The 21,988-nt window shown below is 39.0% G+C and overlaps 1 protein-coding gene across 1 annotated transcript in view; it reads right to left on the minus strand.

Annotated features, from left to right (window-relative positions):
- Positions 1-21,216, minus strand: part of LOC119658118 (glutathione hydrolase 1 proenzyme-like) — a 37,485-nt gene extending 16,269 nt beyond the window's left edge. Inside the window, exons 1-7 of the mRNA XM_038065385.1 lie at positions 20,907-21,216; positions 5,444-5,605; positions 5,168-5,379; positions 1,726-2,122; positions 1,423-1,648; positions 1,079-1,269; positions 752-992 (exon numbers count right to left, since the gene is read on the minus strand). Of these exons, the coding sequence (XP_037921313.1) occupies positions 752-992; positions 1,079-1,269; positions 1,423-1,648; positions 1,726-2,122; positions 5,168-5,379; positions 5,444-5,605; positions 20,907-20,911 (1,434 nt within the window). The 5' untranslated portion in view covers positions 20,912-21,216. The remainder of the gene's footprint in view (positions 1-751; positions 993-1,078; positions 1,270-1,422; positions 1,649-1,725; positions 2,123-5,167; positions 5,380-5,443; positions 5,606-20,906) is intronic.
- Between the last annotated feature and the right edge of the window lie 772 nt (positions 21,217-21,988).

Below are 21,988 nucleotides of genomic sequence, written 5' to 3' on the forward strand. Positions count from 1 at the left end.
ACGCGTGCGGTTGACCGTTATTTTTGTTATTTGTTTTATTTTCAGTTTTAACTCGCGTGTCATATTCCGATAGGTATGCGCGATGTCCCATGTTTGTTTTGATTTTCAGGTTTCGGGGCGTACCCACACATCGGTATAGGGGCAGGTGAAATTTTTGATAAATGACACGTGAGGGACTAAAGTGTTTAAAGAACTCCTCTACATTCCCATCCTGGCTAGCAGAGAGGTAGCAAGCGTATGTCGGCGGGGCAGTTCGGTGGAGCTTGAGTATTTATGGGGGGACCCTCATGATCGATTTCGCCAAATTTTTAGGTTTTGGGGATAGCTGTGTCCTCTTGGTCGACTTCAGCCACGCGGGATAGCCTTTGACTACCGACAAATCACATTTTGTAGTTACACTTCTCAAGCGCTACAGCATGGGAAAATGCTGTCCAGTGTCGAAATCATGGATCATTCTTGAAACAGCGTTGTTCAGTCAGGATTCTAGGCGATACAGAAAACTTGCTTACATGCTTGTCATGCAATCTGATGCTCTGTAAATTAGTTCGGCAGATATCAATACTAACAGTCGACATTTCAATGAAATGGACTCGAGATGATACTGCATTACCTTTGATCACGGTTTCTGCTACATGGACGGATGGGAAACCCTTACATGCTACACAGATACCGACGGCATCAACAGATTTACGTTTTTCTTTCGATTTATTTTTTTGGATCTAATGTTTAAGTAGATATTACAAGCCCTTACCTGAGCAACAGAAGTCGTGATTTTGGTTCCTCCAGCAGCACCGATTAGAAGCCGAGGATTTCCGTGTTTATCAACAATGACCGTTGGAACCATAGACGAAAGTGGCATCTTTTTCGGCTTTATGAAATTCGACGGTGACGGTGGAAGGTTGTAATCATTTACTTTTCCCGGTGTAGAAAAGTCGTCCATCTCATTGTTTAAAATAATCCCTGTCTGTTGTGAGACTCGTTGCGCTCCAAAACTGGTAAGTTAAGAGTTTTAATTCAATTACTATATTTGCTTGTATGGTCTAAAAAGTATAACCACATTGAAGTAATAGATACTTACATGCCGTTTATTGTACTGGTCACGGTTATCGCATCTCCATTGGGGGCCACGACGGACATACTTGCAGTTCCGTGATCTTCCTTGGTAGCGTATTCTGCGCCGTAGTAGGTATAATTGTTGACAGTCCAATCGTCATTGATTTTGTGGTAGAGCTCGTCAGCGAAGCTTTGGCTAGACATATTTGCAACCAACTGAAAGTATTTAAAGATAATAAAAACCAAACGAAAGAAGCGAATTTTTAGCACAAAGTAAAAGGGATGTGTCAAAAATGAGATCATGATTTATTTAGAATAAGCAGCTCTATTAAAACTACAACTACCACTAACTAAGGAAGTTGCAATTACCTCCTGGATATCTGGAAGGAACTCAATGTCACCCAATTTCGTGCGCAATCCATATGCATGTTTGAAGGACTCTATTATTCTATGCCACATCACTTCATCATTACTGGTCACGTGATTCTGGATCAGATTTAGTATTAAATTAAGTACTGGACCACTTCCTGGGGAGGGTGCGGTATAAACAGTGTAATCCCTAAATCGTGTTGTTGCTGGCTTGACCCATCTAACACTAAAATCGAAATTCAAAACGATCAACTCACCTATAAATCTCTGATAGATATTATTCAAACAGAATATTGTACATACGTGTACTCCTTCAGATCCTGTTCGGTTATAATCCCACCGTGGCCTTGTATGTCTTCAGCTAACATTTTGCCAATGACGCCTCCATTGTAGATGGCATCCTCACCTTCTTTTGCAATAATTCTTAAAGTTGCTCCTAGTTGAGGTCTTTTGATTTTATCACCCTCTTTGTAAACTTGCCCGGTACGAGGGTCTACGAAAATCTCTTTTAAAGATGGAACACTTTGTATGGTTGTTTCATACTCCTTCAGCTTGACAGCTAAATATCCACTGACAATTTGCCCTTCTTCGCACAATTTTATAGATGGTTCGATAAGTTCAGCCCAACTTAGTCGACCGTATTTTTTGTGAAGAGCTTGGTAACCTTTTATTTCACCTGGAACTCCAGCCGCCAGACCGCCTAAAATATTTATGAAAGGAAAATGTAAAACCTTACACAGTACATTGAAGACTCCCTATTAACAAGTTCCATTTCATTTTACTTTTGAATTACACAGGATATTGGGAGCTTTGCCCTGTTGAACTAAAAAATGGCAGCCAATCCTTGATAGTGTGCAGAAATGATACCGTTTTATCTATACCGAACCTCTCAGAAGTTAATATTGACTATCTCCTCGTTGGTCCTGACGACTTAGCTATATTTGAAGTTCACTGACGAACCACAAGGAGAAATTTCGAGTGAAACATTGATTGAAGCTATCCGATCCAAAAACAAATGCTAGACGAAATAGTCAAAAGTAAATGCATAGGAGACATAGTATCATGTAATTTTAATGTGCTGGGACTGTTCCAGGAACCAACCGTCCATTATCACTAACAGCATGAGGAAAGCTATCCCCTTGATACGCGAAAAGGGGGGAACTTCACCTAATGGAATGAAGGAAAATTCACTCTTTTTCTCGGAACGAAGCCAACTAGACCAAATCTGTCCTGAAGACAGTTCATAGAGGGATCGGTTTTTACTTTAGACTTAGTGAGATTGGACGATGGCTAATTACCATCCCGAGTTGCCGAAAATCGTTAAAAGGGGAGAAGGTACCGAAAACCTAAAAAAAAAATTGGAGAAATCGACCACGAAGCTCTGCCCGCAAATACGGAAGTTTCACCATATTCTGTCGACAAGCGTTTGCCTCTTTGTTTGCTAGACTCGAGGATGTAGAGGGAGGTCCTTGAACACTTCAGTTCCTCAAAGAAATTATGAAACTTAGAGATAGTTCGGTGAGCCATAAACAGCTCGAAAAGCTGGATGGATATCCTGGTTTGCATCGTTTGTAGAATTTCTGTTAGAAAAAGTTCACCAGAATACATGGTCGGTTGGCAAATAGCGTAAATCACATTTCACACTTTCACACTGCCGATCGCAGGGCAGAGGCGGAACAGCGTGACCGAAAGCAGCAACAGGTGGCATTTGGCTCGTTTCTATTGAATTCAAAACCCGCCAAGGGTATGAATTACAATGACCGAAATCGCCTCGTTAGAACCTAAACTGGTTTAAGCTAATAAAAATGAAAATTTTGTTTGGGAGGCAGCGTCTGATGAGATCCTCTCTGCCCTACGATCGAAACCGCATAGCCAACATTATAAATTTTTAAAAGTACTGGGCACTTGCCCACGAAAGAGCAGTCTGCGAACTGAATAGGAGAAGTAAGTTGCTTCTCAAATAAGTGCAGTCCGCCATCAAGAAGATGGTGGGCTCAGGACAACTCATCCCAAACAAAATTTTCATTATCTATCTTGTTCCAAAAACAAGACGCGGTGCAGGATCACGCAGACACAAGACCGATTACTTGCTTACCAGCCCTACATCTGTATCACTTGGCGTAAGTCATCGAAGGCTGACATGCCACCTTGTCGGTGCATTCCTATGAAGGTACCAACAGTTCAGAGCCAAATGTCCAATGTCCAAATTCTGAATGTGTCACCCAAATTTTTCCGTGAAGTGGATGAATCTGCCTCGTGACAACGAAAGCAAGGGTGTGGTTAACATTGTGTCACAATATCACTGACAAATCTACACGCTTCGTGCTTATTTTGATAGCATCAAACAGGCACGTCCCCTGCATGCTTTCTAAGGCAGATTGCGACCAGGCTCCTAGGGAGCTCTTTGCAGAGACGGCCAATTTAAATGCTTGGAACTTAGTGTAGCAAGCAATGACGAAGAGAGTAATTGGCTACCAAAATATCGATATTTTCAAAAAATATACTTGGTCCGTCCTTAATTTAAGAAATAATCTGCCTTTTTAAGGTTTTTCTGAGAACATTATTATTAAAATTGGTTTACTGTCTGTCTGTGCCACATGCATTTTTCCTGGAAACGATTGTATCGATTGACACCAAATTTGGTGGAAAGGTGGGAACGGCGAATGCCCGCCCATGTAGTGCGTTATATCGTTTTATGTGGAACTTAAAGAGGGGTCCTCATGTATGCAAAAGGGGGGTGTCACTTTTTTTCACCGAATATAGTCAGGTTAGATATCAAATGATAGGGTTCGACCAATACTTTCCAATTCAGGTTCTAGTTTTGAAACCGATTGCGGAGGGGGTCATAAATAGGGAGTAAGGGGGTCATAAATGGGACACTAAAATGCAGGGGCCATTCTCACAAGCTATCTACCAGAAAAATCGGACAAAATTATGATGATGCCTCCATATGACATCTAGACTCCTAAATATGCCAATGTTGAGGCAAAATACTTGTAACTTCATTTTATGTTGGCTAAGATAGTAGAGCTCATTTTTTTGCGAGAAAGTTTTGAATGAGTTGAACCATTATTGATTCTAGATTAGTTACGGATTCAGGACGCTGGTTAATTTGGGACGATTGAATTTCATAGCATCAGTATAAGAGATCGTTGACTGCGTTTCAGTAGGCAGAAGTCTGTTCGGAGCCTAGGAAACAGTGTTTTGGTTTGGATCGCCTGTTATGGGCTGTTTGGTTGGTAGTCAGGATATTTGACTTATTTCAACCTACATCGTGCAATTGACAGTATAGTTTTTACCGCAGTTACCGCATTTTTTTCCCATTTAGTTATGGAACCCAGAATATTAGGATGCCAGTTGAGTGGATGGATGGATGGCAGTTAAAGTTACGTGGAGCCGAATAGTGAAAGATATATGCGAGATACTGGGAAAGTTGTGGGGGGAACTGGAGTAGATTGCTCGGATCGTCTTTTACTTTTTGGAAAACATTATTTGTGTCTACCTACCATATAGGGTATTCATGTGGCGTGTGCTCATATTTTCAAAAAGAAAACAAATTAAAGAATGGATAATAACTTATCCCTGTTTCACAAAATGCTTTGGCAAACCTTTTCGGTTATTCCAGTCATTTGCTTCATGATGCCTTCGAAAATATGTTGGTTTTCTAAAGTGCATATTCCCTACGTTTAAATTTGAATATTTACATGTGTAGTAAGACTTTAAAGTTTACATAATCCATACGAACCTGATACCGTTTTATTAACGAACATATCTTCCGTAGCCGCTAAAGGAGCACTTTCCCTGGCAACAAGTGAAATTGTTTCTCCCGTTGATTTGATGTAAAGAGTAGCTAAAAAACCTCCGCCTAATCCCATACTCTGGGGGTTTGAGAGACCATCACAAAGTAGAGTAGCAATAGCCGCATCCACAACTGTTCCGTCTTTTTCAAACATCGATCTAAACATATTGCAATTTGGATTAATTAGCGAATATATGATACTTGTGCTAGGTCCTTGCATACCTTCCTATATCGGCGCATCCGAGACCATTTGATACAATGGCGCCTCGAAATCTAACTTCCTTTGAATCATCTCTGAGTACAAAGTAAAGGATTAATGCTAAAGCGACTATTATTATCGCTACTACGACAGATATGATAATGGCCTTTTTCCGAATTGGTGTTCTGAAACCGGAAGGACATTTTTGGTTAAAACTTGAAAAATTAGGTTTAAAATTAGTTTCTGAAAAATTTTAGAAATAATCCATACCATATTCCTTTATGTTATTCTGTTATTTTATAGTGAAACCACGAAGTATTTGAAAAGATACTTTCCTCATTATACAATCATTTTCACTTTTTACGCTAATTGAATATGCCACAGAAAATTGACTTGATTATATAACTACATCTACGTTAACATTAGGTAATCACACTTCAAATCCGATGTAATAAATATTGAATCATTTATTTAACTTTGGTTCAAAAATAGGAGAGAATGGGGTGACAAGCTTAACTCCAAGTGTGTTCTCAGGAATTATTCGAAATAAAGATCTGAAAAGCAGATCATGCCCTGCAGTTTTCTTCAGGGAAGTGGGAAGGTTCCAATGGCGCCTCTCTTTAAGGACGGGCTTATTCTCATTCAACAGAACATTTGGAAAAGTCACCCCAATTTATTTTATAGGTAGTTATGAATTTATTTCCTGATACCAATACTTTCGTTGAAAAACCTGCACAAGAACCTTCGAAAAGCAATATGTAGTGTGTAGGGAATAGCGTCATTTGGTGTTGAGTTCCGGTTTTCCAGGAATAGTTAGGTTCATTGCATGGCATAACGCGAACTCCCACGTTCGCCGTCCTATCAACATGTTCATGAAAATTTTGTCCATATGACGACGAAGTCCTTGATTTTTTATTGCCTTAAGTCAGAATACCTCGATGACACGGCGTAGGCACGAATTTTAGCTCCAGGGTAACAGTGTAATCACTTTCCATGTACCACTCCACTATAATAGCACAAAGAATTCATTAACCCGTCAAAGCCTTAGTTACTATACATTTCCAGATTTAGGATAAATCAGCAAAAGCGGTATTAGTGCTGTCAATGCACGGAGCAACATTAAGGTCGGTGCTGCCTAGATATACTAACTTTTCGACGTCTTCGATCTGGTGTCCATTAATAGAATAGGAAGAATGTGATGAGTGTGTGAGTGATTACCTTGATTCTAGATTCGAAGGGTATTAATGTGGCTCAAACCTTTCTTTCTTTTCGTGGAAACCCGTCCAGGTTCCGAGGATTCAAAATATATGGAAGTAGAATATCTTTCAGGAAGGGATTGCAAAAGTAGTTCTGTAAGGAGATTTTTAGAGTTTTACTCCACTTCGTGTTATGGTATACGGTAGAAAATTCGTCATGCTTACCCCTGCTTCCGCAATAAAAAAGAGCTCTCAGGGCTTTAGCTTAGCTTTAGTCCCTTTGAAATGTCATTGACAATTTCACCTGCTCCAGAGGTAAAGATAATTTGGAGCTGCTGTTCAGACTTTGAGTCGTTTGCGGATTGAGAAGATTTTCCCCCTGCTGGACGAAAACGGTCCCTATTGAATTTGGGGCCGGGGTTCTATCTCCGCCCATCATATTACCGTCTCTTTCGACGATGTCAGCACCACTTTTGTTACGCACATTCAGAAGACAAAAAACTCAAATTCACTGCTGATCGCCCTTTGGTCGATGTGATTACTGACTAAAATGTCATCAACGTTTACCTTGGCATTCAGATTACTAATCAAGTTCACAGTGTCACCCTTAGGAAGCCTCCCTTGTTGGTGTGTGGGCCTTGCGGTAGTCGTTGAAAACGTCCGGGGGATATATGCTACTGCTAGGATGTCCAGACTACAAAACACAGTGGCGGAAGCTTAGGGAATTATTTTCCAGAGCCACGTTATCTCACTTTGCATAGACCTAGAATACTCCCGCAATTCTGGTTCACATTGGAGAGAGCGAGATTCTCGATACCATTGTCAAGGAGGGTACGCACAATCCAAAAAATTTTCGAGAACTGTTTACCCTAGTCAAAGGTCAGAGCCGTGAGGTCAATCTTAATTTGTGGGGTAATGACTTTTCGGTAGGAAGAAAGTTTAAACATTTTTTGGTTACGAGCATTTTAGTCGCCTTCTACATGAAGCGGGGAATATTTTGGGTTTATTCTTAAACTATTCTTAAATAACGTTTAATTATCTTCGCCTTGTATTTATAACCGGCGCATATGACATCACTCCTTAAATTAGGCTGATTTTAGAGTGGACCTCGGGCTCTTCTACATCTCGCTAAATATTTCAAAACGGTATCAGAGTCCTTCGATGGAGAACTACTTTAATGTTGCAACTGCTTACCAACTTTTAGGCTGTTTATCAAGCATCGAGGTAAAATCTTTGGGAAGTTTGAAGTCCAAAACAGAGACCGTCAGGTTTGCATTTTGCTGCTGTTATTATTTCTTCGAAACATCGGTGAGATTCTTCATGGTGCTTTGGGCGGCTTCAATAGATTTTATCTTGCCTCAAACACTTCGACAACCCTAATGAAATTGAAATTGAGTCTGTCTGGAAATGAATAGCAATAAAACGGGGGTTCTCAGTCTGATTAGTTATCGCAGAGGATTGCAGGACTTGATCAATTTGTCTGTCTAGGAAGTGTTGCTTCTGCCGACATCGGAAACGGACTTGATGTGTCTCGATGTATTAACAGCACTAAATCCACTTTCAGTGTTCCCTTCAAAATGTGGAAATCCAGTTACAGTTGAAATCCATGGAAAGTGACCGCCATTGTTACTCGAAGGTTCAATGATACGACGTGCGGGTCACTCTAGAAACACATGGCGGATAACAGTTGAAGAAGAATGCTTTTCGCAGAAACACAAACAATACAGGTAAAACCGTGGTGCAAGATTCACCATATATGTATATCCATATGGAGTATCAAATGAACCCTACTTAATTCCATCCTAGATCCATAAATTAGTATAGGTTTTAATATGAGCAATCATAGTGGAAAGTTTGGTGGAAAACCATATCAAATTGAATATCGGGTATATACAACGTATTTACACTATAAGCTAAGTATATTATTATAATATTATTCTGTTAAGGGAAAGCTGCACCGCATCCTTGAAGAACTATTGTGCTCCTTTTACTGGTTATAGTGTACCGATTGATCATAGAATCTCAAGCAGGCCTGTAACCGTTAGGAACTTTAGTATGTTCCCTACTTCCAGATGTTTCAGCTTTGCATCTGGTATTAAGTGTCCTCCCAGATGTCTCGACCTACTTTGCACAAGTGCCGGACACTTTCCCAGGACGTGTATAGAGGTTTCGTCCTCTAAGTATAAATGGAACCCCCGTTTATAAGAAACCTACAAAACCTTCCATACCTGAAGCACCAAATTTACGGTTTCCGAATTGTTTAATTAATAAAAATGAATGAAATTTCTAGAAAATAACATTTCAAATTGATCATTTGGAATGTAAACAATATTTTGAGACTAAACTTGGTGTTGATTATCAGGAAGACCAGTCGAATACTTTGATTTCCGTAATAAACTGTTCAGGAGTGTGACATTTCAGAGATCAAATAAAAGACACGTAAACCCGGTAGACCCCCGAATTGAAAGTGCAGAAGGAAGTCTGGTGTGCTGTAAACTTTATGATTGCCAATGAGAAAGTGCATTGTCTTTCGAACATTTAAAAATAGGGAGTATAGATGTTATAAGCCCAGCAATGTTGAAGTTGTATAGGGAGTAATCTCTGGGAGGAATTCTCAGATTTGGATGGCATTAGAACAAAATTGCCATGACATTTTTGAACGTACTCTTGACAACCGTATTCGCCACTTCGTTCAAATAATCGTGAATCAAGCTGGGTTTGTCAAGAACTGCGGAACTACTGACGGAATAAACGCAGGTCGGTTACTCATGGAGAAACACCCTGAGAAGCATTGCCCTCTTTACATTGCACTTCTGGATCTGGAGAAAGCGTTTGATCTTGCGCCGTATGAACTCATCTGGTGTGCTCTACGGTAATACCTAGTGCCAGAAGAATTCGTGGGCTAGATCAAATTGCTTTCGTACGATGCGAGAAGTAAAATTCGAACTGTGGCGGGTATGTCAAACCCACTTCGTGTCTCTGTCGGTGTTCATCAAGAAGTGCTTTTTTTCGCACTCGTCTTTGTACTTGTTATGGGCACTGCTTTATACAGATGATGTTTTCCTGGCATCTCATGGCAAAAGATCTTCATGCAACACGAATCCCGATAGCAACGAAATAGGCAATACCACTTTCTAGGCAAGTGACTTACTCAGAGCTGAGTGATTCGAATATCTCCGATCAATGCTGTCACGCATTAGCGTAATCTGAATAAAGTGGTGTTAAATTGGCGTTCTTAGTAATTAATGTATTAACGTTGGACTAGCGGCGTGACACGTTTTGATCACAATGAGGATATCCACGATCGATATGGAGTTGCATCGATCGTGGGAAAATTGCGAGAAAGGCTTCTTCGAGGATATGGTAACGTAATTCGCGCTGATGAGAATTCCATTGCCAAGAAGCAACGATGACTTGATACGCTGGATGGTGATTTGGAAGCATCGCATCTAGATTAAGGCTGCGGTAGAGCAAAATAGCGTAATCGTTCAAGACGAGCTGAGCTTGCTGGTGAACGAGAAAAACACTGAAGAAGAACATCCTTTATCCTGAAGTGTTTAAAGAAATTGGTAGGTGACATACACGGCAGTAAATTTAGAGCAGAGGGACTTTGGCAGCTTGTAGGTTTGATACTTTCTTGGTGGAGTGAGTTTACACCTTGCTATCAACTGATTGCAGTTTCTTGAACAAGATTTGAGTCGCTTCTTGTATAATAAGGATATAATGCTTATGGCGAGAACTTTCACTAAATTTAAGATTAAGGTTGGACTTATGAAGACATTGAAATAGAAGAAGCTATTTTGTCCCAACGGGGAACAGTTCGCGTTAGATATAACATTGGGAATATTGTCCTAGGTCCAGGTGTCTTTTATCATGCCGTGTGGTTTAGGTCTCATAGATACATGCGAACCCATTCAGCTTGGACTTGAATAACGTTTATTTATCAGTAGTATTTAATCTACATAGAGCGTGAATATATCAAAGGTTATACTCACTGTAAAGAAGAATGATATAGGTTACAATAGGGTGTGATAAATAAAATTTTACGAGTAAAAAGCATCACCTTTGTATCATGTTCAAATGTGCTCGGTTGCAGATAAGAGGAAATTTTGCATTAATCTGCCGACTGGAAAGTGAAGGTTAAACAATTTTGCTGTAATGCAACTTGCAGGTATCCTGCGTACTACAACGTAATGTGTAGTATTCGTTACTGTCACTGCCTAAGGATCATCATCGTTTCCGTATGTCCTAGTGCAGAGCTGATGGAGAGATTCTTTCAACAGAAGACAGTATTTCCCTTGTTCCTACTACAGAAAACTTGTTATCGTTTCGATTATCCCGTTTCTAATTTACTGTATTTTATCAAAATTCCACGCCTTTTAAATAATCACGTCAAATGGTGGAATTAATTTCACTTCCAGATTTTTACCGACAAATCCTCAATCTTGAAATCTTCGACAACCCCAAATCCCATATATGTATAATAATACATTTTCGAAAGTTAAAATGATTATTGACCTTTTCTTTTTGTCTAATTAGGATCACAATGCTATGTGTTTTTGTATGTCAGCATGTAATCAAGTGCATTTTCACCTGTGTGGGTTTGCAAAGCTGCTCTGCAATATATATATGCCTGCAGACAAGTGCAGCCTGAATGTTTATTGTTATGCCGAGGAAAAGAAATGTGCCTTGTTTCGTTCGTCGAAATGTGTGTTGTTTCGCTCCATCGATCGATGACCTGATGCAATAGGTGCAATCAATTGTGTGAAACAAAGGGACGCAACTTTTCTTTTGTGTCGAAGACCTGAAAATCGGTTTTTGGTTTTTGTTCAGATTGAAACAGTGTTATTAGGTTAGGTGTTAGGTTAGGTTATTAGGATTTTAAGAATAAGATCTGGGATAAAATTATAATATTATCGAGAGACCGTCTGGAGACTTAGAAACTATTCAAGTGCAAGGGATTCCATTCACGTTTGTCAGATTTAGGATTTTGGCAGGGTAACATGCAGCACATTAATGTGAAAAAGAAACGTTTCGGACTTTTTGGAGGGTGACAGTCGTATTTTTTCTAATATCTTAGAGTTTTGGTGTACGCTTCTTGATAAAAGATAAAATATATATAATATATATAAATATATAAATAATATAAGCACCAAAATATAATATATAATAAATAATATAAGCACCAAAAATACAAAGAAACTGCCTTTAATGGGATTATTTAAAAGTTAGTGGCTTTTTGTGTAGAAATTAAACATTTAACATTAATTGAAAGTGTAGAGTGGGGTACTCACTCGTTAAAACTTTGGCAGGTTGAACCCAGCTACCGACAGTGTTTCGAATAAGATCGCAACTGTCAACTTAAATTTTTTAACATGAGGTTCCCCCCTTGAGCGTGTTTTGCAATGGGTATCAGATGGTTCTGCTAGAAAAACACAAACAATAAATTCATCCTCCTGCGAATGCAACCCGTTCCTCCGACTTGATTGGCTCGGAAACACGGCCAGAACGGAGGAAAGTTGAATGTGACCAGGTACCCAGAGTAGTTCCACCGTATTGAATCTAGAAATAAAGTTCAATCGGTTTCTACATTCCTGTATGATTCTTAAGATCATCAAGGGACTTCCGAAGACCTTCAGTGCAGCTTGATTATCACTGCAGATTGCGACGTGTCTGCTCTTTAACCGCTCGTCAATCACCCAGGTTATCCCTTTAGGATCCATTGCATTTTGTCCCAAGAAAAAGCGCACTTTCCATTTCTATTCGAAGGGTAGACTCCTGCTCTAGACCCTGTTCTGTTTTCGAGCCATCTGTGTAGAAGACCTCAGTGTTTTTTTATTCATCCCAATTATCTCTACGATTCCGGATAACTTCTACCAAACAGATGTATGCCGATCGGAAAATAAAAAGGCATTACAAAAACTGGACTTAGTTTCTCGAAAATTCTTCCAATACTCTGTGCTACCCAAGTCATTATTTCCCCATAAAAGTAAATAAATTAGTCCATAAGCTGCTCTCATTGCAGTGATCTACGCCGGATGTCGTTCTAATAGCCAATTGTAATACTCATATTACCTTTACTTTCTACAAAGAAGTAGGCAAGTAGACCAGAGCGAGGCATGTCACAAAAATATTTTTTAAAAGTCGCTCTAGGTGCTCTATAATCTCTTTTAGCAACAATGGATGAAAATATAATATAGCACCTCTTGCTTCTTCGGTAGTAACAATTGCTCTCGCAGTGTTCCAATTCTCCTTGCAATACTCTCCCTCCCACCTCTGTCTTCTGTTCCCTCGGATAGTATTCTTCTAAGAGTCTCCATTAACTCAGCTCTATGGTATTTAAAAGAACCATTCGGTTTTCAATTTGACGGACTCATCGCTTTTAAAGACGTGCACACTCTTGTAATCTCTCTTTCACCCTTCAGTTACCCTCAGAATGTTCTGGAGAGACTCCTTTGGAACCTCTTTCGGGCTTTTTATATTCACGCTGAGAGTTCTTGAAGTATAACAAACCTTCATTCGTATTTTTTGTAGCTCTTGTTTCTACCAGGAATAAAACAACAAAAGTGTTGAGCGTTCGCATCACAACCTATTAAAAGTTCAAGACCATTCTATTCTGCATGCACTAAAAGATTCTTTAGTTCGTGTATCGGCAGAGGAACAGAGAATCATCGGGCGTGACGTTTTCCCTCTTGCCATAATTCTGGTGTTGTTAGATGATCGCAACTAAGTCCTAGCTACAGAATTGTCTCAGCATGGTTGCTTTTTACAGTTTTGACATCAGAACACAGGCTCTCGGTCTTAAGGATCGTGGAAGATCCTAGCTCCCTTAACTGATACAATATCGCAGATACGACAGATCATCAAATAATAGTAGTTGAAGTTGGTCATAGCATTCTCAGGCTGAGCTTGAGGCAGGGATTGTTTCATTTAAGGCAGTAAGAATCTAGTCTATCAACTGGCTGCAAATAAATCATTAAAATAGTATACCTCGCCAGTGATAAGTAATTAAATAGTTGTACTCCGCAATTTTTAATTTTGATTGTTTTATGAATCAATTGGAAAAAAAGACAATTATCAATGTTACCTCATAAATCAATTAAAAAAAGCTCCCTTGTAAATATTACTGGGAGAGCTTTTAATTGCTAGTTTATTTTCTGATCTAATGAAAAGCATTATAAATTAAATTAAAAACTGTTGTGCACATGCCGTCTAACTTTAGTGAGTAAGCAATTAACTTACTCTATCTTGAATTCTACCAACTTCTAGTAGGTGGTAAGAAAACTAAGAAAATCCCCGTTCTAAATTAGTAGTCAGTTCTTAGTATTTGCAAAACTAGTTTACTTACTTATGTAACAGTCGACTTAGTACAATGCGTCATCAATACATACGTAAATATCATTCAATAATGCAAGTCATTGAATAATTTTTTGCCCTAAAATTCGACAATAATCATTGCGTTGTGCTGCAGTGAATAAGATATAAAAAATACTAAAGTACAAAGATAAGGAGATTCGTATCCAATCTAGCAAACATACGTAAGTTTCTCCCATATTTGATGCAGATTTTGTAAGAAGATTGTATGTTGGCGGATAAATTTAACAATTTTGCTGATAATGGCCTTTGTCATAAATATTGGACATGTACCGCAGAACGGGTCACCTATTGTTTTTTTTTATTTTTATTTTTTGCAATGACAATGACAATTCTTCTACTTTGGTTCCAAGGGGAAACTTTTTGTTAGTTGAGTTGAGATAATATGTTTCAGTCAGTGAAAAAGCGACTAAAAATTTAATATACCAATCTGAGGGGGATTTTGCATAAAACTTTTACATCGGTTGTATATGAGGTTCAACTGAAACAAACAATTATGGGCGTTGGAGTATGTGTAATTCGTTAATTGTTTTTATGTCCAAAGTTGTGGCAATAATTACTTTAGAAATTCCTTGGTTACAAACGAATGGTAATTGATTTTTTCCTGACCACTAAGGTTACACCGACTTCTATCTACGACACGGTAAATCTTAAAGAATAGACAGCCCGCCTAATTTTCAATAATGACGGAAATCATTTCTCTAGAGCAATTTAATAAAACTAACAGTTACTGCTTGGAAAAAATAACTGTAATTTTTAAACTATAATTATTATAAATATAATTAAGACTAGCGGAACCCGGCAGACGTTGTCCTGCTTATATATATCTGCCAAATTTGCGGAATTTCTTCAGGTACTGTAAGAAGTGAACCAATCTTATGATTCACTTGTAGTTTTACTTTTTGGTACTCTAAAGTAGCGACGAGGAAGACCAGGCAGCAACCCTGCCCTCGGGACCAAAACCAAGTGGACGAGGAGAACCTCCATGTGGTGGCACCGGGATACGCTATCCTCACTATGGTTTGTTGGCCACGATGCAGTAGAGGAATCGCTTAATCAGAGCGATCAGACCTGAGTCTACACGGGGACTCGTCTGAAGTGGCAATAGGTCACGAAACCTTACCAGGAGTATACTGGTACCATGGGAACCGGGATATCCCTTGAATTCACATGTCTCAGGAAAATTCCTGTCTCTCTCTCAGCTCGGTTATGGCGCTTGACCCCATAGTGGGAGTTTCATGGGGGTTGTGGTTACGTTCAAGCGAACAGAGACCTTCAAGCCTCGACATGGTGTCATATTTCAACACGGCTGCCATACTCCGTAGTTCGGTAGAGATTTAGGTATCCACCAGTATGAATAAAGCCATGCATTCACAAAATCAATTCGTGTTTTGAGAAGATCGTGAGGTTAAGTCAACTCGACAGGTACTCACGTAAAACTGCAGAATCGTAACTGTCTTTTCACTGTGAATTACCATATTTTAAAATATTCGTCGTTCCAAACTATGCCATTTGAAAGCGTGCATTGTATTTCCGAAAAGAGTGTCTATATTCTTGAGTAGCTCCAGCAATATCATTTAGAAGTGAAGCTTCGGTAACGCTGCTCCCAGGGCAAAGGTGAGGCATTTCTTATTGAAACTTAAAAGGAGGAGAATATAGGCACAATATGGTGTAGCCTTTAGATCAATGAGGACATTTCTATGCATTTTGTAATCGTAGTCTTCATTGTAATTGGATGGTGCTTCATTAGAATCGATTATCAATCTTGATCGAACCTGTCATGAGCGTACAACTTCATATGTTGCAGTACCTTTTGCTCGAAAATTTGCAATTCGTGCGCTATGGTAGCTCCTGAAGTAGTGAATCGTACTTACAGATTGCCGGATGCGTTTCTCTCTATCAATGTTTTTGAAACAGAAGCTCTGATCCGGTCATATTTCAGCGGTTCTGATTCCTTTTGCTTGCAGTCTCGAGTATCGTTCTTCAGATATTTCAGCAGGTCTTTTCGATTTTTGGGGTGGCATTATAAATTACTCTCACAATTTAATTTTAATGCAACATAATAAATAATGGATGGTGATAGCGATGCATTATATCCTACGCATTTCATTTTTCATTTTCAGTCAGCTGTTGGGAATTACACTTTAGGAGGCAGGAGCAAATTCCCTCGCCGCAGAATGGCAGCAAGCTTTTCTGGAAACAGAAGGGCAGTTCGTCTACTGCAGCAGCAACTGGACGAAGTGAAGAATGTCCAGCACGTGGACGCCTTTTACACAAGACTCTTCCCGAACAGAGTCTGCATTCGAGGAGAAAATCACGACGGTGCCCAGTGGGCTGTCTCAAAATGATAGGCAGTGGATAAGTTAAGTGGGACGAATGTAGAGCGACGTGCTAAATCAAGCGGTAGAGACCGAAACAGTAAGAACGCCCACTCCAGATCTCGTGGCTATCGGAATTATGAAAGCCTCTGTTTTTATCTCTAAAGCTTCGGTGAAGCCTGCAAATGTGTATAGCCGCCATGTTGAAACAGTTGTCAGAAGCAGGAAAATTTGAAAAATTACCTCTTATTCGACCTTTCCAAAAAAATCGCATAGTAGTCGACAAGAAGACGGGGTTCTAGACAGGTTTTTCTCTACTTGGGACGTGCTTTTTGGATCTCCAGCGGTAATTATCTATGATCAAGGATCGCTTTTTTAAGGGTGGCTCTTCAACGCCTTCATGTGATTAGTTGGTTGCCAAAGTTAGAACGGTGTACGATTCTTCTTCGAACTGAATCCTTAACCGATGGCATGGGCCTCCATAACGCTCTCAAAGAGGACCTTGAAACAACGACTGTAGAGTTGGTATACGGTACTCCGCTTCGGTTATCCGGTGCATTTTTCATAGTAGGGCATCCGCATCCGCAAATATTCCTTGAGCAACTTAGGTAGCAGATGATCTAACTGTGTGGATGCTGAATACTCTACAAAAGAGTGAACAGGAAACACAAAATGCGTTCTTCATGAAACCATGTTTTCAAAGTCGGCGAGCGGTAAAACTCAAAGATTTTTGATTTGATCGACGTGAAAATTTAATTGTAGCTTCTTTCTTTGATTATCTAATATTCTGTTCTATCTATTAGTAATGGGTGAAGGGATTTTTTTTTAATAATTTTTTTAAGTCAATTTTGTGAAAAAGTCTAAAACCATAATCATATGTATTTCACTACCTACACTTATGTAGTTCATGAAAGAAAAATATTATGCTTCAAGATGATAATCCAAGGGAATTCTACTGCTCGCCGCGGACGACTTCCAAAAATTTTTGTTTTGTTTGTACGGTCCTACATTTCGTAAAAAGTTGTCAATAATGAATTTTTTTATTTGTAAAAAAAAATAAATCAAAGTAAGTGAAGGAAAATAAAAGTCTATGAGCCAAGGAAAAAGCAGAAATCCGAAAAAGCCACCGAGTTGGCTGGAAAGCTATGCTACCTACGAGAGAACTTCGACTATTTGTTCAATTAAGGACGAATTATATAGATTGAAAACAATACATGGGAATGAATGTCTTTACACTCGGAACGCATTTACCTCATGAAACATAAACAGAAGTGCTCTGAGGAAAGCTATTCAGCAGCAGCAGAAATTATCGATTGGATGCAGATGATGCAATCATATTGTATAATTTCGTCTTATTAAAATAGTGCCTGGATAGGTGAGTGATTAGAGCATAGGGTTCTCGTATGGAAGGTTGCGGTTCGAATTTCACTGTGATTTGACGCCGGATAACAGTCGATTCAGCTGTGGCTGAGTACCTGGATGCGCATTCTAGCCGTTTCCAACTTCAAAATTCATTAAAATTTCCTAAAGAAAAGGCTACTTTTGGTTTTCATCTGAAAGGTAGGTTCCTGTTCCAGAACCTGTTTTTGTGTCATTGGGGAAGAAGATGGTAGTATACCCTGCCAGGTGCTGTACGCGTTTTGTTTTGTTTTTTTTTTTTACAAAAACGTTATGTACAATCTGTTGAATACAATGCAGTGAAAATCAATGAAAAGGCATAAAATAAAACCCTTTGCTAAGGAGGAAAAATAAAAGAAACTCTTCGTATATAAAACTGAAATCCGAACAGTGCTAAAAATCGCAATAATAACACTAAAAACTCAAAAAATGACTAGCTAATACGTCGTATGGCGACTTTTAGTATCATATACCTACTTCCTTTACTGGGTAGTGGTATGGGTTCGATCAAATGTTGGGCATATTTGGCTGGAATTTTTCTCCATTATTCGAGAAGACGTCCATCAAGTATTTTTTGTTCGAAATGGGGAAAGCTTACTATCGACATAATCCCGAAGGTTCTCGATAATATTGCAGTCGGAGGATTGTAGAGAGGTTTTGAGTAGCTTCGAAATACATTACCACATGCGTGTTTTTCACCCTTAATGTTTGGGTCACTGTTGTGACATATTAAATTAATAAATTTCTTTGCTCTGAAATGCAGATTTTTTTTTAAATATCGATGTACATATTTAATATAAATAAAAAATCCAAAGTCGTTTCCTTTAACTTTACTAGAAAAATTTCATGCTGAGCCGGATAGTCCCATACGCTCTGATCATTGGCTCATACTAAAGAGACTTCACTCCAGGCAAATCAGCAACAGGTCAGATTTTCTCTCTGTGGCAAGCGATGGAAAAACTGCTGGAATATGGTCATCAGTTGGATCATCTTCTCATTGATTTTACACGGCCATGAGAAAATTCGACTTTCCGATGGAGTTAACAAGATTGACCAGGCTGACCCTGACCAATGTGCGAGGCCAGATAAAAGCAGCAGGATCACTCTCGAGACCATTCGACATGAACAACGATCTAAGACAAGGGGATGCCCTATCACGCCCCCTCTTTAACCTGGCTTTGAAGAAAGTGATTCGCAATGCAGATGTCAATGGAAGAGGCACAATCCTCTTCAAGTCCACCCAACTGCTGGCCTACGCTGATGATATTCACATTATAAGAACAACCTGAGATATATAATCTACCTTCATCCAGATCGAGCAGACGGCAGGAGATCTAATGATAGGAGACTAAAACTTTAAGACTGTTGGAAATTTCTCCTATCTAGAGTCGAAAATCACAACCGATAACAGTTACGACGACGAAATCCGCGCACGGTTGTTGGCTGTCAACAAAGCCTATTTCAGTTTACAAAAACTGTTTCGCTCGAAACGTCTCACCCTAGGGCCATCAAGCTCTTACTGTAAAAGACTGTCAGTCCTTATGTATTCCTCGGAGGCCTGGGTTCTTTGTAAGAGCTCTTGGCCGCGTTTGAGAGAAGAATCCACCGAAGAATTTTCGCTCCTACATGAGGATCGTCGATTCCGTAGCCTACATACCGACGAAATCTATGGGCGATACCACGACCCTCTCTTTCTAGATATTATAAAATCCGGCTAAGTAGGTTGCGGTGGGTGTGACACCTAATCCGTGTAGATGAAGATGATTTAGTTCGGAAAGTCTATAAGGGCAATATCTGTCTGAGATGAAACGATGGCGTAGGTGTAGTAAGACGCCTGTTGGCTGTTAGGGATATAGAATTGTTGGACCTCAGCGCAAAACCGGGGTAGCTGGAGTTCCTTGCTAAGGCAGGCCTAGACCGGATACCGGTTGTTGCGCCGTTGATGATGATATAAATAGGAAGGCAGGATCCCGGTCACTAGTTTCAATTGTGGTTGTATTGAAAAGGAGAAATTAGGATCAGCAAGAAAACACCTATCTCAGATCTAGTTTGGAATAACGGTGATAATTTTAAGAGAAAATGGCGTATTTTTCCCTTTTAAAAGATATAGAGGCTTTTGCACCAGAATATGCGGATTTTTTTCCAGTAAATTGTCAATGTAAATTCTGGCTAATTATCACCAGTAGATGAAACTTAATTATATATTTAATGCCACGTTAGATATAACAAAGCACAGTACTATCCGACAAAAATTGGTTTTGTGAAAATTCTATGTAAGATTATTTGGGTTTACGAATGCAATATACATAACTCGTAGTGTATATTCAGTGATATTGACATTTTATATCTGAGGGCGTAATAATTTTACGGGAAAAAAGCAACTCTGACCTATTACAAGCTTGTTATTAACAGTGAGATTTACAACATTGACCTGCGTTGTTTCGAATTTTTATGGTGAACTTAAGGGGGATTTGTAGACATCTGTATGGAAAGTATTTGGTGTCTTGTTGCTTGCTTTATGTGAACAATGCTTAGTTGCAGCAAACTACGATATACATGGCTAATCCCTTTATCTACTAAGTTTATGTAATTCTGTGCCCTTGGCTGCCAATAATGGCTTCGCTGAAATAGAGATAAACAACTTTTTGATGTTGCTGTTGGAAAGTGTTCCTGATACAAATGCCAGGGGCATGCGATCCCTTTTGACCTCAACATTGGGAATATAGATATATGTAGTGCACAAGCGCACTTGAAATCACAAGTATGCTTATACTATGTGGCTATTATCTTATTTTCGTTCCCTGGTTATCAAAAAACAGCTTTGTATACCTTCAACGAATAACCAAAATTGGGATATGGGAGTCCTTGCAAATAAGTTATTTCAATAAATCCATATCCATTATTGTTGTTTGTGATAAAAATCATGAAAAAAAGTTTAAAGTTAAAATTAAACTTTTTAGCGTTTTAATTGTAATTTGCTATAGAAGATAGGGCTAGCTTGTAACTACAATTTGATCTACATAAACGGAGGGTTGAATTACACTGAGCCAAGCTTTGCTTTGCAATGAGTATATTCGCATATGGCGTGCACCTATGTAAATGCAGACTTCGGTCGATTACACAATAAATTTTACACTCGTCCAGGTGTAATTTCACAGCAATAATATAATTGAAAAACACGTGTTGGCTGCGATACTAACATCATTTTGTCGGCTTATCCGCTGCTATTGTTATATTCGTAGACCGTAAAAATACCTCACTAGCACTCAGATTAAAATTATCTTTTTTGCGAATATTTTTTTTAATTACAGATGAATTATACGTTTAGCGCGAGATATAATTGTTAAATGTTATCTAAGATTGTTAAAATTATTGCTTCGAGATCAAACACTTATTGAAAGGGGGGTTATAATCTACTCGAGTTGCGCATTCCACCGTTAACTAAAGACTCATTCTTCCTAAACTCGGAGGAGTTAGAAACCGAATTGAACCTCTTCGGCGAAATGCTCAAGTCAGACTAAATCTTTTTCAAAATTTCTGGTGGGTAGGAGAAAGCTTTTAGAGTCACCAACAATCACTATGAAGTGTGATTACCGCTCACTCTAGGGTACGTTCATAGTAAGAACTTGATACTATTGGAAATGAAAGTTATTTTAGCTTGACGTAAAAAAGATATGAAAAAGTATCGTAGACTTAAGAAGGCGCATCGAGCCGTTTCTTTAAGCGCTCGAGTGGGGCAAAGTATATGTCAATACACCAATTAAGTAAATAAATGAACAATTAAATTGTAAATCAACAATTAATGATTATCAGCTAAATACGGTTCACATTCCACCTTTATTTATTATTTTCGATAAACCAAGTACTAGCTTTAGGTTGAATCTGAATACATATTAAGGTCAGTAGCGATCATTCTTATTGCACTTTTGGGCAATGACTTACTTTTTGGTTTCAGCTCAAAAAATCTTGTTTTTGAAATGTGAACGGTATGAAGTTGAGAAAATTGGATACAGAGTGTTCAGAGTGCCAGCCGCATGACGGATCAGAAATATTGATAAGGGCTAGATCTATCACACCACTACCCAGGTCTTCACCAGGCAATACTAATACAATGGGCAGAATAGACTGGCAAAATAAGTATTTCTCCAATACCTTAGGGAAGTAGATTTGTTGTCGCTAGGGAATAGAACACAGAGCACAGCCATAAATATTCAAATCTATAATAGTTACGCTGAGAGCAAATACCTGTGAAATGTGTTGAGTTCAACAAATGATCTGGATT

This window comes from Hermetia illucens, chromosome 5 (assembly GCF_905115235.1).
Source record: "Hermetia illucens chromosome 5, iHerIll2.2.curated.20191125, whole genome shotgun sequence".
Taxonomy (NCBI): domain Eukaryota; kingdom Metazoa; phylum Arthropoda; class Insecta; order Diptera; family Stratiomyidae; genus Hermetia; species Hermetia illucens.